At 40.1% G+C, this 14,632-nt stretch overlaps 1 protein-coding gene across 4 annotated transcripts in view; it reads right to left on the bottom strand.

The window, feature by feature from the left end:
* MRRF (mitochondrial ribosome recycling factor) overlaps positions 1-14,632 on the bottom strand; it is a 66,035-nt gene that overhangs the window by 30,603 nt on the left and 20,800 nt on the right. For 3 of the 4 annotated variants that reach the window (XM_002820175.5, XM_054521096.2, XM_009244833.4), the window contains 2 exons: positions 10,156-10,274; positions 3,589-3,680 (listed from right to left, as the gene is read on the bottom strand). In XM_002820175.5, coding sequence (XP_002820221.1) covers positions 3,589-3,680; positions 10,156-10,274 — 211 coding nt within the window. The remainder of the gene's footprint in view (positions 1-3,588; positions 3,681-10,155; positions 10,275-14,632) is intronic. The other variant, XM_054521098.1, reaches the window with a different exon arrangement.

The raw sequence follows: 14,632 nt of genomic DNA, 5'->3' as shown, positions 1-14,632 counted from the left end.
ATGCTTCCTATTTCCCCTACCCCTCAAAGTCCCAACTTAAGATTTGATGTGTTATTTTCCTCCTCACAGCTTTGTCAATTACCAGCTGTGTGACCCAGAACCAATGCCTCACCTCTCTGAATCTCATTTTCTTCATCCCTAAAAAGGAATGATGCTCCTATTTGTGAAAGGGGATGATGGAAATAGCATATTTGCTAGCATTAATTGGGTGCTTACTAAGCATCAAAAGCTTCATGTACATTATCTCACTGAAATCTCCCAATAAGTATATATGGCAAGTCCTGTAAATTATCATTTCACAGATGAGCTGCCTGAGATTCACAGAGGCAGAGACAGGTGCCACTGTCACCCAGCTAAAAAGCAGGAAATGTTGGAACTCAATTTCATGCTTACGTGACATCAACGCAGAATTTAACCATTATACTTTTCTGCTTTCCTGAATATGTAAGGCACCTAACCATTCTTGGCACAGAGTAGGTGCTCAACCTATTAGTTCCCTTCTTCCCTCCATCCTTTTCTCCTAAAATTATATAATATGTAGAAAATTAAAAGTTTACTGAAGTAATATCTTATGTTTATATAGTTTAAGGAAATCATACCACTTATTTTCTCTATTAATCTCACCACATCTCTGCTTATCATTATGCACTAACTTATTTTACAAATAAGGAACTAGAAGGCAGCAAGCAACTAGGGCGATATGCCCAGAGTCATATGGAAGTCACTGCTAAAACTAAATAAAAACCTCGATCCTCTTACTTATAAATCAACCTTTATCCTCTCACATAACACAGCCTCTATAATAAAGAACAGATCATTCATTTTTTATCTGGAAAACTACCAAACGTTATAATTCAGTAAGGGGCCTCACGACCCTACCACCTTGTCAAAGGGAAGAAAGTATATAAAAAATGAGGTTTGCAGGAGCAGACGGTTTTGGTCCATCAGCTTTCTCTTGGATTACACCCATTAACCAAAATAAAATAATGTAAAAAATAATGTAACAGATCCTCATCTCTTTGGAAATTCGAGTTAAACTCACTGATCTTTCAAACTTACATACAATGCACCAATAGTGATCATTTACTCCTGCGGGGCTGCAGAAATGCACGTTATGTCAACCAGATCTTTGAAAAAAAAAATGTGATATACAACTGAGTCACCCTAAGAAGAATCCAAATCAGCAATGAGCATTTAGTAGCACAAATTCATAGCCCCACAGTATTTTGGAGCTTCAGAAAGGACCTGGCAGGCCACTAAGAACAACCCCTTCATCTGACATGTGAGGAAGCCAAGGCTCAGGGAGGTTAAGTGACTGTCCAAGGTTTCACAAACAGGACAGCAAAAACTAGAAAATAAGCCTGCTGACTACTATCTATTACTCTTGTAAATCTTGCTTCTAACATCCATGTGTACATTTAGCACTTTCCAGAATTACGCATCTTCACAGAAAGTGCAGGAGAAAGGTAACAGAAAAACTCAGGCTTCAAATCCTGACTGCCATTTACTGGTCATGTGATCTCGGGCAAGTCCCTTAATTTCTCTGAACTTCACGTTTTTCATCTATAAATGTGGGTCCCAGTAATTTCTACAAGTAAGTTGGAGGCAATACAAACAAGAGGCCTGACACACAGCCTGTGAGCTCCATAAAGGCATACATCACGTCTATACATCCCCAACACAGAGCCTGGCACATATACATTCTCAGAACATTCACTGAGCAAATCAATGAACTTGCCAAACTTGAACTACCTGGTTCAAGCAGAAAGACTTGAACCCAGGTCTATCTGCTTCTTAAATGTTAGGTTATATTGTTTCCAATTCACATGATTTCAAAGCAGAGTGTTAATTCAGCCTCACAGAGTACTGAGAACACAATGGAACAAGACAGCTATTTTCTGGCCACGAGGCAGGAAAAAGTTCAGTGTGGAAAGTTTCTAGACTCCCCGTGTTGGGACTGATTCTTATTGTCTGCATGGGTATGGGTACATCATGAAGCTCTGGTATCAACTAAACCTGGGTTTGGGTCCCAGCTTCAGCACAAGCTGTGTGGCCTCAAAGATATGAGCCTAAATTTCCATAACTAGGAAAAAACCTACTTTACAGGGATTAAAGACAAATGAGGCAATAGATGTAAAGGAATACAGGATAATGTGTGGCACAAAAAGACACTCAACTAGTATTCAACTCCATTTCCCTCTTAGTTATCTGGAAGCTTTGTTCATTAGGTATTTGTTCAAATGTCCCTTTCTTCATGACCCTCCCTATCCATAATAAAAGCCCCAAATCTCCCTATCCCCTTACTTTGCCTGTTTTTCTTCATTGTCTTTACTATCACTTGACATTCCATTACGTACTTATTTACTGTGCCTATGCAACTATCAGGGAAGCCCAAGGAAGAGAGGGATTTTTTGTTGTTTGTTTTGTTTACTGCTATATTCCAACAACTAAGAAAGTATCTGGTATGTCATTAGTACTTAATAAATATTTGTTGAAAGACTGAACGAGTTAATTCAACACTTATTTGGGCCTTGCTATATATGAGGCACTGTGTAGGAATAGGGATTTAAATCTTTTGCTATGGAATCTGAGAAGATGTGTCTCTTCTCAGACTGCTGCAGGTGCCTCCTGACTGTTCCCCTTGTGTCCACTTTGTCCCCCTATAGTCCATTTGTTAAACCAGCAGTCAGAGAGACCCTCACATAGTCAACATCAGATCAGGTCATTCCCCTGCTTAAATCCCTCCACTGACTTCCCATCACAGTGAGAATAAAGCCCAAACACTCACCATGACTTATAAAGCCTAAACCATCAGCCTCTACTGACTAGTCCAACCTCTTCTCCTACCACCCTCTCCCTGCATTTTGCACACACTGGCTTTTTTCTTTCTCAAAAAGGCCAAGGTCTTGTATTTTCTCTCTTTTTTTTTAATTTAAAAATGAACATTTTTATTCACTTAAAACTTTAAGTTCTATATATATTTATATAATTAACAATATTCTGTTCTCAGCCTAAAATTCTTCAACTAGCAAGGACTAATGTAAAAAAAATAGCTCTTCAAAGAATACAAGTTAGAGACTATCAGTGTCAAGGTCTTTTCAAACTGGAGGCCTTTCTGCTTGCTGTTCACTCTGCCCAAAATGCTCTCCCCTAGGCTGGTTCTTTCTCATCATTTAGCTCTTAGCAAAAATGTTACCTGCATAAAAAGTCTTCTCAGGCTACAGGTGCCCTTGCCACCATCATCCTTACCAAGTCACTCTCTATTGGATCCCACTGCCTTTTCTTTCCTTATAGCATTTCATTATCTGTAATGACTTTATTTATTTGTCCTACCTTCCCAACCAGAATGTAAACTATGTAAGGACAACAAATTCTCAAGCTTACTGCTGCAAACCTCACATCTAGTACATAACAGGCACTCAATAAGTATTTCTGAATCAGTAAAGTGATCTCAAAAGATGTTTGCCAGGGTGAAAGGTGCAGGTAAGGTATGTTATTGGCCTAACGGTATAGTAGGGTGTTTGTTGGTTTCCTTCCAAGGACAACCACCCCATTTCATCAAAATATGTGAATTTCAGCCAAACTTACTGGGGAATGGGTACCCGAATTAGCGTCCCTTCCACTTCTGGGTTCAGATTCATTCCACTTTCTCTTATAGCCTTGATAGCTGCAGCTGTACACTGAAAACCAGATCAAAAGGTAAACAGAATTAGTAAATAATTATTACCAGATGCAAGCCCTCTGTCGATAACTGGCAACCCATCTTGGCAGAACATGGAAACATTTAGTTCTGTTACCAGTAAGATCAGGAAGTTACATTGGTGTAGAGTGCTTTGATCAAGCTGAATAGCAAACTATGTCCACTCCTGGTAGCACTGTACTGCAGGAGGAAAAAAAGAAAGAAGAAAAAATAAAAAGAAAACAGCTCTGCTTCTTTGAAAAGATTTCAATGGTTTGAGGCAACACAGATCAAAACCACAATAAATCCTCAAGGGAGGGGGGCTGGTCTCTGCAAAGATTGGTGTAAAGACAGATGAAAGATTTCATATGTAAAAAAATCCAGTTGACATTTTACACTCAAAATATACCAGTGCCGATTTGGAATGAGTAAATAAATTTAACTCATTCGCATCTGCACTCACACCAAACTCACTCCTATTTTGGAATGAGCAATGAATCTCTGCTGGTATATGCTCCCGCAAAGGTAGTGTGGTATACTAGTTTAAAGCATGGGCTTTGGAGTCAGAAAGATCTCAGTTCACATCCCAGCTCTGGTAACCATGTGACCCCGGGCATATGCTTGACTTCTCTGAACCTATATTTCGTCATCTGAGACCATGTGGTACCTAAACCTCAGAGAGGTAGTGAAATAACATGAGCAATGCATCTTGCTCTGTGCCTGGGACATAGTAATACTCAGGCAAGGGCAGTTATATAAACATATTATATACATTTATTATATAAAGGTAAGAATGCATAAAACTCCCAAACAAGGTGGAGTTGATGTCTTCATGTAGCTGATGTACTGCTATCCTGCCCAACATCCTTCAGGGGCTTCTCTGACAGTTTGCTCACTAAGTTGCCAGCTGGCACACTGGCACACTCATTTCCCAAAGTGCCTCACCTCACACTCAAGCAACATTATAACTATACCTGGTATACAATCCTAGAGATCCTTTCATTGGCATGACAATGTGGAACTCATGAAAACAAAGCCTCTGACATTTTCAAAAGAATTTTAGGCTTGACCGGAGACAATCCACATCACTTGGATTCAAAGGCCAATTCCTGCACTTGAGCTCCTCCTAGACTTTCTAATTTAAATGAATGGGGGTTGATACACATCTATTTTACTTTTCTGGGTTCTTTGCCCATAAAACTCATTCATTTCATTTTTAAATAACCTTATTGCTAGAGCTACCTGAGGTGTTACTATAAGGTCACAAAGACAAACCAGAACTTCCACATACACATGAAGAATCCTCTTGGGAGGCTGTACACAGAATCTAACATTGTGGCCACTACCTAAAATAGTACATTCTTAAAATAGTACCTCTGGCCACAGATTATTAGAGCTGGAAGGGATCTCTGACATAACCAAGTCTCTTCATTATGTGAAGAGGAACTTGTAGAATAGGGTCACACCCCCAAGAGTAGACATGGTCTTCCCTGACAGCCCAAGAGAGATGGTTTGAGGACTCCCATCCATCAAACTTCCAGTTACTGGCAGAGTTAAGAGGAGACTGAATAGGGATTTAATCCAATGATGCTGCTCTACCTTTACTTTTTTCCAGATCTCCAAGCTCAATGCATTCAGTAATTATAACATCAAGGATTTGATTTTTCTTTTTTTTTTTTCTTTTCTTTTTTTTTTTTTTTTTTTTGAGACAGGGTCTCACTCTGTCACTCAGGCTGGAGGGCAGTGGCATAATCACGGCTCACTGCAGCCTTGACCTCCCAGGCTCAGGTGACTCTCCACCTCAGCCTCCCAAGTAGCTGCAGGAGGAAAAAAAGAAAGAAGAGCTGGGACTACAGGTCTGCACCACCATGCCTGGCTAATTTTTGTATTTTTTATAGAGATGGGGTCTCACCATGTTGCCCAAGCTGGTCTCAAACTCCTGGGCTCAAGCGATCCACCCACCTCAGCCTCCCAGAATGCTGGGATTTTATAAGCATGAGCCACCATGCCTTGCCTGATATTTTTCTTAAATAACCAAATTTAATTTGGAATTATGTTTGCAGTATAAAGGTTATACTCAAGGTAATAAAAGAGCTGAATAAAGAAATAAAACTAATTTTTCTCTGCCAAAGAAATGCCATCTTCCTTAAAAAAAACACAGATTCTAAAGTTAACAATAAAGAGAGAATCTCCACTGTGAAGGGGTAGTCCATTCTCAAGTCTTTCAATCCTCTACTATAGCTTCTCATGAATGACTGATAATCACTACTGTAACACCCCATCACCACTACCTCCCTTTCACAAGCTGACCCAAGTGTTTCCATACAACCTTCCCCTACAGGCACTAGGGCACCAACTACTGACACCAAGCTGGGCAGGAACTATGCTTCAATATTTACATTTTCCCAGTACAGGTTAGAGTGCCAGGTACATGGTAAGTGCTCAGTAAAAGCTTGTTGATTGAATATATTAGTGATCTGGTTCAGATGTATTAGAAAAACTCACTTCCTTTACCTCATGTATATAACGGCTCAAAATCTTATTTTATACTTAAACTTTTCTGTATCTTTTCATATGCAGAAAAATCGTGAATCAAAGTTTCATTTTACAAAGAAACCTACTGAATTCTACATTTATTTTCCTTTGACATGGTAGGACACAGAACCTCAGGGAATTAGTCATGTTCTCATATGACATCTGAAAAACTCTTTAGTTCAGACTAAAGGGGCATACATTCCTATAGACTTTCCATCTCTTATGCATCATCCCTTCACGGAAAGGATGCTCGACAGTATCACAGGGCAAACAGGTTGCTCTCAAATGATGACATAACTAACTGGTTGTGGCTGCTTGGAGCAGAGTGTTGAGAAAGATCACAAATCTCATCTGGGGGTCAGGCAGAGAAGGGTGATGTGATCAATTAGTAGCATCTGCCTTTGTTATTCTAAGCTAATCTGTGCTAAATAACAACAACAACAAAAAATAAGACTTTTGTAGACAGGTGAACAAGTCCTTGAGAATTTAGATTCAAGTCAACTCTGCTAGTGCCATATCAATTACTGGCCTTCCATTTTCTTCATATCCCAGTAAGTCCTTAGAATGTAGTCTATGAAAGCAGACACATAGTCTGTCTTAATAATCAGTGAATTCCCAGCACCTCAAATAGAAACTAATCACTTGTAAGGACTCAAAAAATATGTGCTGAATTAACAAATGAATGGTGAAAGGAGCACAGGCTTTTCACGTCCAACAGAGATATGGTCAAACCCTGGCTCTGTCACAACAGTGTGAACCTAGTAGAAATATTTTACTTTTTTGAGTCTCAGTTTCCTCATCTATAAAATGAAATAAATAATGCCTAATTTTACAGAGTACCTGTACTGATCATATGAAACAAAACATGAGAAAGAGACTAGCGACAAAGGAGACAATCAATACACATTCATTTTCTTCCTTCCACAAGAGCAATAATGGTGCCTGCAAGAGTTGTGTGTGGTTTTTTATTTTTATTTTTTTTCATTTGCCTTGTTTTATTCAAATCATGCTGTGGTTTTTATTCCCTTCTTTTCTTTCCCATCATTAACTCTAGCTGCAGGCAAGTTTATGGAAGGCAGCAACTATGTGTATCATTTATCAAGCAGGACACATGTTAAACAAATGCAACACAGTTTTCTGTCTTCAATGCATTCAAAAACATTATGCATGTAAATCTGCATCATGTCACTACAGCATGACACGGAAATGCTCAGGTTTGGAAAGAAAGCCAACTGTATGTGAAACAGAAATTACATAAACACAGAGAGTAAGATTAGCTCAGCATTTTAAAGCTATGAACCTGGGTACTCTACGGTCAGCTTCGAAGCTGGAGGAAGGAAATCTTTAGTTAGAGTTATTTGTTTAATATATACAACAGATGAGATAAAGGAATTCAAAAGACAATGTAACTCACACTTCCTCATTCTGTCCCTGTAAATGAACCTCTCCACTGATATACTTGTAAGGATTTTTTCAAAACCCATGGAATTTCAACTTGAACAAATGGCAAAGATGTCTGAGTTGAAAAATGAAGATATACCCCAACTTCCTAAGAAAAAATTAAGCTGTTAATATCTCCTCCTGCTTCATAAGATGCTCTGGTGGCCAATCAGGTGCTTCTTCTGTGAATGCCATTTGCTATTTAATAAAAGAAGTGGCTAGCTCTGAAAAGCAATCTGCCTGATGAGGTCTTCAAGCTGTGTAATTAGGAGGCTATTCCCTAAATTGGCTCGCAGTGCCTATGGGATTAGATGAACAAGGAGGAAAGGCCTCAGTGGTTCAGTGGGGCCCAGAAAGAGGAAGAGGTGACAGTTCCCTTTTCATCAATTTCTCCGTTCCTCACTAACACCAGAAATGAGTGCCTCCCTTTTATCAACCTAATAACAGGTATTCATCCATTCAAGGAAAATTTACCAAATGGTTCCATGTGCCAGGCACTGTGTTTGGTGTTGGACACAATGAGCAAATTAGACATTCCTACATTCCAAGCTTACACTCTAGTAAAAGTGAGATGAAAAATAAATGCGTACACAAATGTATACTAGTAATAAGTGCAATAAAGAAAAAGAATTGTGCTGTATAGGAGAACTTAGTGTGGAAGAATAATTTAGATTGGAGAGGTCAGGAAAGCCTTCCTTAAGAAAGTGACGTTTAAGCCATGATCCAAAATATAAGTAGCAATTAGCCATGCAACAGTGTTCCATGCAATGGGAACAGGATATGCAAAGGCTCTAAGGATGCAAAGGGTTTGGTGTGCTTGAGGAACTGAAAGACCAGTGTGGCTAAAGCATTGTACAAGGATGACAGTGGCACAAGACTGGCAAAACTGAAAAAACAGAGGCAAAATCAAGCAAAGCCATCTAGGCCACAATGAGGATTTTGGACTGTTTCCTGGCCACAGTGAGGATTTTGGACTGTTTCTTAAAGATTGCTAGAAGCCACCAATAAAGGCAAAGCATGGGAATGACAAATGACAAAATCTTTTTTATATATATATTTTTTACTTATTTATTTAAGATACAAGGTCTTGCTCTGTCACCCAGGCTGCAGTGCAGTGGCATGATCATAGCTCACTGCAGCTTCAAACTCCTGGACTCAAGCAGTCCTCCCACTGCAGCTTCCTGAGTAGCTAGGACTACAGGCGTGTGCCATCACACCTCACTAATTTTTTTATTTTTGAAATTTTTGTAGAGCCAGGGTTTCACTATGTTGCCCTGGCTGGTCTTGAACTCCTGGCTTCAAGTGATCCTCTAACCTTAGCCTCCCAAAGTGCTGGGATTACAGGCATGAGCCACCACGCCTGGCACAATATATATTTTTCAAAAACTCATTCTGGTTGTAGTATGGAGAATGGAGTAGGGGAGTGGTAACAGCACCCCCACAGGTGTGCCTGGCCCGTTAGCTATCAGAGCTCTTTGATTTGAAACAATGTGTTCACAGCAAGGGCTTTCTCCTATCTCTAGCCTAGTTTGTCAAATACAACAGGTCCAACCTTGGTCTATGACTTTGGAATACAACTACTGAAATAGACAATAAGAACAGGAGGATTCCTTCACCTCATATTAGCAGATGAGGAAATGGAGGCCCAGAGAGTGAAGCAACTTGCCCAAGGTCAAACAGCCAGTTGGTGGTAGAGATGGGACCGGATTCCAGGTACTCTAGGACTCCTAATCCAGGCCAATTCCTAGTGGACCAATAACAAAAAGCCCAATTACCTTCCTCAACTACACTTAAAATCATAAAGCCTCAACGATGCAATGACCTCATACAACCCACCTTCCAGTTTTGGAAGCACTGTGCTCCATGCAATATTCTGCAATGGTCAGTCTAGTATAAAAGGACTTCCTGGAGGGTCTGCTCCAAATACTAATGCAGAGGTCACGGTCATAAATTGGTGGCCCTCAGGCCACATTTGGCCCATTAAAATATTCTTTTATTTGCTTCACAGTCTTAAAAAAAAAAACTCAATTAGTCATCAACATTTACAGAATAAAGATGTCACATAAAAATTTGTGTTACTAGCTTCTTCTGGAAATAAAAATCATAATATCAGGTAACACTGATTACCAGGCCTACATTGTGCCTGGCAATGATCAGCAGGAGCTGGGCAGAGGCATTCCACTCAGACAAGGTACAGGCTCTCCAGCTCACCAGAGCCTTTTCACGCTGGCCAAGCACCAATCACTGCATCTCCAGTATTGTTTTTCTTAGCTGGGACCCGTTTGGGTATTCAAACAACTTACCTAGCCTCTGTAGCATCTGACTTTAACAGAAAAGGAATCTGGCAACAGGAAAAGAGCTTTGCCTTATCCTTAAGTTCTCTTTATTATGTCTTCTCTCTTGTTTCATCCTAAGCTGAAGGAATACTTCCTCCTGATATGACCCAGTCTCCTCCATTCCAAAAGAGACCACAGAGAGAGATTTTAGCAAGGCCACCTTACCTCTGGGAAGCTGGCCATATTCACCAATATCAGCTGTGGCGACTTCATGGAGATCTGGCTGATCTGGTTTAACGCAAGCTTCCCATCAGCAGTTACCACAGCAATCTTGTCAAGGGATCCTCAAAGAAAAATTATAGAGTTTTAGAATTCCAAAGAACCTTAGTAGCCCCAAATCTAAGTCCCTTTCTAATTCAGATTCAGGTTGGATGCAGTGGCTCATGCCTGTTATCCCAGAGCTTGGGGAGAGTGAAGCTTTGGGAGGAATGCTTGAGGGCAGTAGTTTGAGACCAACCTGCGCAAAACAGCAAGACCACATCTCTACAAAAACATTTTTTTAATTAGCAGGCATGGTGGCGTGTGCTTGGAAGATGAGCTACTCAGCAATGAGGCTGAGGTGGGAAGATTGCTCGAACCCAAGAGGTAGAGGTTACAGTGAGCTGTACTGGCCACTGCACTCCACCCTAGGCAACAGAGTGAGATCTTGTCTCAAAATAATAATAATAATTCAGATTCAACAAACATTTAGGGATTCTTATCAATGTGACATCTGAGTGTACAAGGGGCTTTCACAGGAACAGCAGTATCATGTGATAGAAAAAGCTTGAAATGTTGACAGAACTAGGTTGGAATTCCTCACCAGCAACTAGGGTGGCCAACCATCCTGGTTTGCCTGGAGCTGAAGAATTTTCTGTGACAGGGCTTTTAGAACTAAAACTGGAAACAGCTGATCACCCTCACAAGCAACTCTGTCATTTACTTGCTATGAAACCTCGGGTGAGTTACTTGTCTTCTCTGTGCCTTGGTTTCCAATTCAGTCAAAAAATAACTACCTTAGAGGATTAGAGTGAGGACTGTAGCTAAAGGAGTCTAACTAAATATAAACAATGGAGTATACAATAAACACCAAAAAATATGCATGAAAGTGGTACCTCTTATTATCCCTTTTAGTCCTTACAACGACCCTGTAACACTGCATTATTACCCCCACTTTACAGATGAGGAAATAAGACTTGGGAAGAATAAACAGGCCAAGATCATAGGGGTAACAAAAGGAAAAACAAGAGCCAAGACCCAAACTCAGGTGTGCTTAATTCTGATTTCAATCAAGGCTCTTTCCCTTACAAATGGAACTCAAATTCGCTGTGCATCAGAATTACCAGGGAGCTTTGAAAATTAGATTCCTGGGCCCCACCCCGGAGAGATCCTGATTCTGCAGAGGCTTCAGAGCCTGTGATTTGGGGAAGCCTGTAATTTTTTTTTTAGGTTCACCACATTATTCTGACACAGCCAGATTTGGAACCATTTGCTTATACGACCCTTCATTTTGGTACTTAGATCCCCTTTAGAAACTAGCCCATTAAACAAACAACAACAACAACAACAAAACTATTAACACTTTCCTATTATCCTGGATATAATCTTTATCTGCGTCTAGATTCTGGAAAACCCTGGGAAAAATTTTCAAAAATGGCAAGAAGGCAAGCAATAAAGCCACAGTTACAGATGGAAAAGAGGCATTATTCAAACTCCCTTATTTCCTATGCAAATGAGAACTAGAAGAAAAACCTTACCATTCACAGTAGGAACCACTCAAGGATGGCTCATTCTGAGACACAAAGAGAAAAGGGGGGAAATGGAGTCTTAAACAAATTGGAGTTGTCCTGGCAATATGTTGTTAGAATAATGCAGTACCATACTGTGGCCCAAAGATCTGATTTGAGATACTCAACCAGATTCAATGTCATCATAAGACAGAAGGCTGCTGACACCAGTGGCTTCAACCTGGAAAAGTCCAGGAGGTATAATGGTAAAAGTCTTTGTTATTCTGAAGACCAATGACCTGAGTTCAAATACCAATTCTGCCACTTTCTGATTGTGTGACCATGGGTAGATCCCTTCAGCCTTCTTGGCCTCTGTTTCCTGATTTCTAAATGGGACATAAAAATTGTACTTATATCTCACCAGGTACAGTGGCTCGCGCCTGTAATCCCAGCACTTTGGGAGGCTGAGGTAGGTGGATCACGAGGTCAGGAGTTTGAGACCAGCCTGGCCAACATAGTGAAACCCTGTCTCTACTAAAAATACAAAAAATTAGCTGGGCATGGTGGCGGGCGCCTGTAATCCCAGCTAGTTGGGAGGCTGAGGCAGGAGAATCGCTTGAACCTGGGAGAAGGAGGTTGCAGTGAGCTGAGATCGCACCATTGCACTCCACTCCGGGCGATACTGCAAGACTCTGACTCCAAAAAAAAAAATTGTACTTATATTTCATAGGGTTTTTATGAATACTAAATGACAGAATGTACGAAAAGCATTTAAACTGTGTCCCAGTAAATGCTGACTATTATTACTTCTTGACATTCTGTGTTTTAATTTCTCTAATACACTCTAATATTCTCTAATAAACTCTGTTCTGTCTTGCTTCAGGACCCTTGCATATATTTTTCCTTCTACTGAGAACACTCTTCTCTGTTCAGATAAATCCTGCTCATTCCTTAACAGTCAGATACAGTGGCATCTAATCTCAGTAATCTTGTCTGATCTCCTAGGCTGGATTATAAACCTCTTTTATAAGCCCCCAGCATCCGAGCACATTTCCATAATAATAATTGCCTATATTTACTGAATACTTCCTATAAGCAAGACATCATGATAAACGCTTTCTATATTGTATTTGCTGTCAATATCATATTAACTCTATGAGACAGTTATTATTATTTCTACCTTATAGACAAGGACACTGAGGCATACAGAGTAACTTGCCCAAGATCACAACAGCTCTTAATGGAGCCTGAATTCAAACCCAGGTCTGACCAACTCCAAAGTCATTTGGTCTTCACCACTCAGCTTTGCTGTATAGTTTTATACATGTTGGTTTACTTGTTTGACTCTTCACATCAGGTTCTAGGCTTCTGGAAGGTGGGGACAATATATTTTCTCTCTGTATCCACAGCACATATTAATCAGCACAGAAAAAGTGCTCAATAATGCTTTGATGATAAATGAATGTATGCATGGATGGATGAAAGGGAAGAGGACAACAATGAATAAACAAATAAACCTGTATCTAGACAACTGTTAAAAGGTGTCAGTTATCTGGGAGATAGAAATTGCTGTGAGAAAGAGGAAAGTGTAGGGGGAAAAGTACCTGTTGGTACAGATGGTAATGAAAGATAAAATGGAAGAATCTGGCAAAAGAGACTAGTTAAGTTTAGTCTATTTCACCCAGTCTCTTCATGGCCCCAAGTTCTATACAGAACGTTATACAAACATAATCCTGAAGAGAAAGGAAAGAGGAAATACCAACAGGAGGCCTTTTGAAATGGATCTTAATTCAGTCTTCCTGATTTGCCATAAGATCCTTTGCCACAGAAGTCCCAACACAGGCTTTTCAGAATGCAATTGCGGTGGTTACCATTCCTAAATCCATATCGACATAATGCATCAAATCCTTTTCCCTCAATCTGTCCCCAGCGAGATTCTCCCTCAGCCTCATTCCTGCCCCTCATTTTCTCAGAGGTTAACATTTAACAAATTACACTCCCAACCTCTTTCCAGGCCCATCATCTTTTTAAGTTCAACAAGAGTGGAGCTTGCTGGCTAATTTTAAGTATCACATTTCTCCCTGAGCTCCTCTCAAACTGCTCTCTGGTTTCGGCTGCAGAATGTTAACAGGCCAGAAAGCACAGGGGAGACAGAGCACTTTATCAGTTTCATACCTAAAATAATAAGCAAGTTTAAAATAAACAGTTGAGAGAGATTGAATGGCACGCTCTACTGTCAGCAAAGGCAGAAATGCCCCAGCCCAAAGGTTGACAAATGACGGGAACAGTCTTCTAGTTTCACACTGGATCTCATCTCTGAACTCGGTATATTTCTGATAGCGTTTATAAGTGGAGCTGTATTTTTCACTTGGTTTTCTTAAGAGTCAAATATTTCTAGTTTTCTTATGAACTATCCTAATCAAGATGTGAGTAGAAGCAGCCCAAGCTCCCACAGGTACCTTAAGAGGGGGGTCCCAGGTTTGACTTTAGGATGATGACAATTTGCAAAAGGCTAATTTAACAGCAATTGGATTTTTCCTGCCTGCTTGCACCATCAGCTGACAACTCACTTCTCCATCACATCTGCAAACAGTTGGCCTAGACAGTTCTGACATTTCCCACTTAGAAAAGCCACTTTCAGGAAGTTATTAACCCAAACGGAATCTTCCTGGTCAAGCTCAGGGGTATAGAAATCCCTCACGTGGGCAGGTCTGTATCCATTTGGTTCCCAGTAAGGGATAAGAACTGCCAAACAGGACAAATTGGAAAAATCGGACCAAAGATGTCAGTTACTACAAGACTAAATACCTAGATGTGTTTATAGTACATTCATAATAAAAATCTCATTTTTTTGAGAGTATAATTCCATGATAGCAAAGACAATACCTATTTTTGTTTACTACTATGCACTAGCACAATGCCTAGTTCCAAAGTAG

This window comes from Pongo abelii, chromosome 13 (assembly GCF_028885655.2).
Source record: "Pongo abelii isolate AG06213 chromosome 13, NHGRI_mPonAbe1-v2.0_pri, whole genome shotgun sequence".
Classification (NCBI taxonomy): Eukaryota; Metazoa; Chordata; class Mammalia; order Primates; family Hominidae; genus Pongo; species Pongo abelii.
Note: the sequence above shows the minus strand (reverse complement) of the source record. Positions and strands in the feature narration are given on the sequence as shown.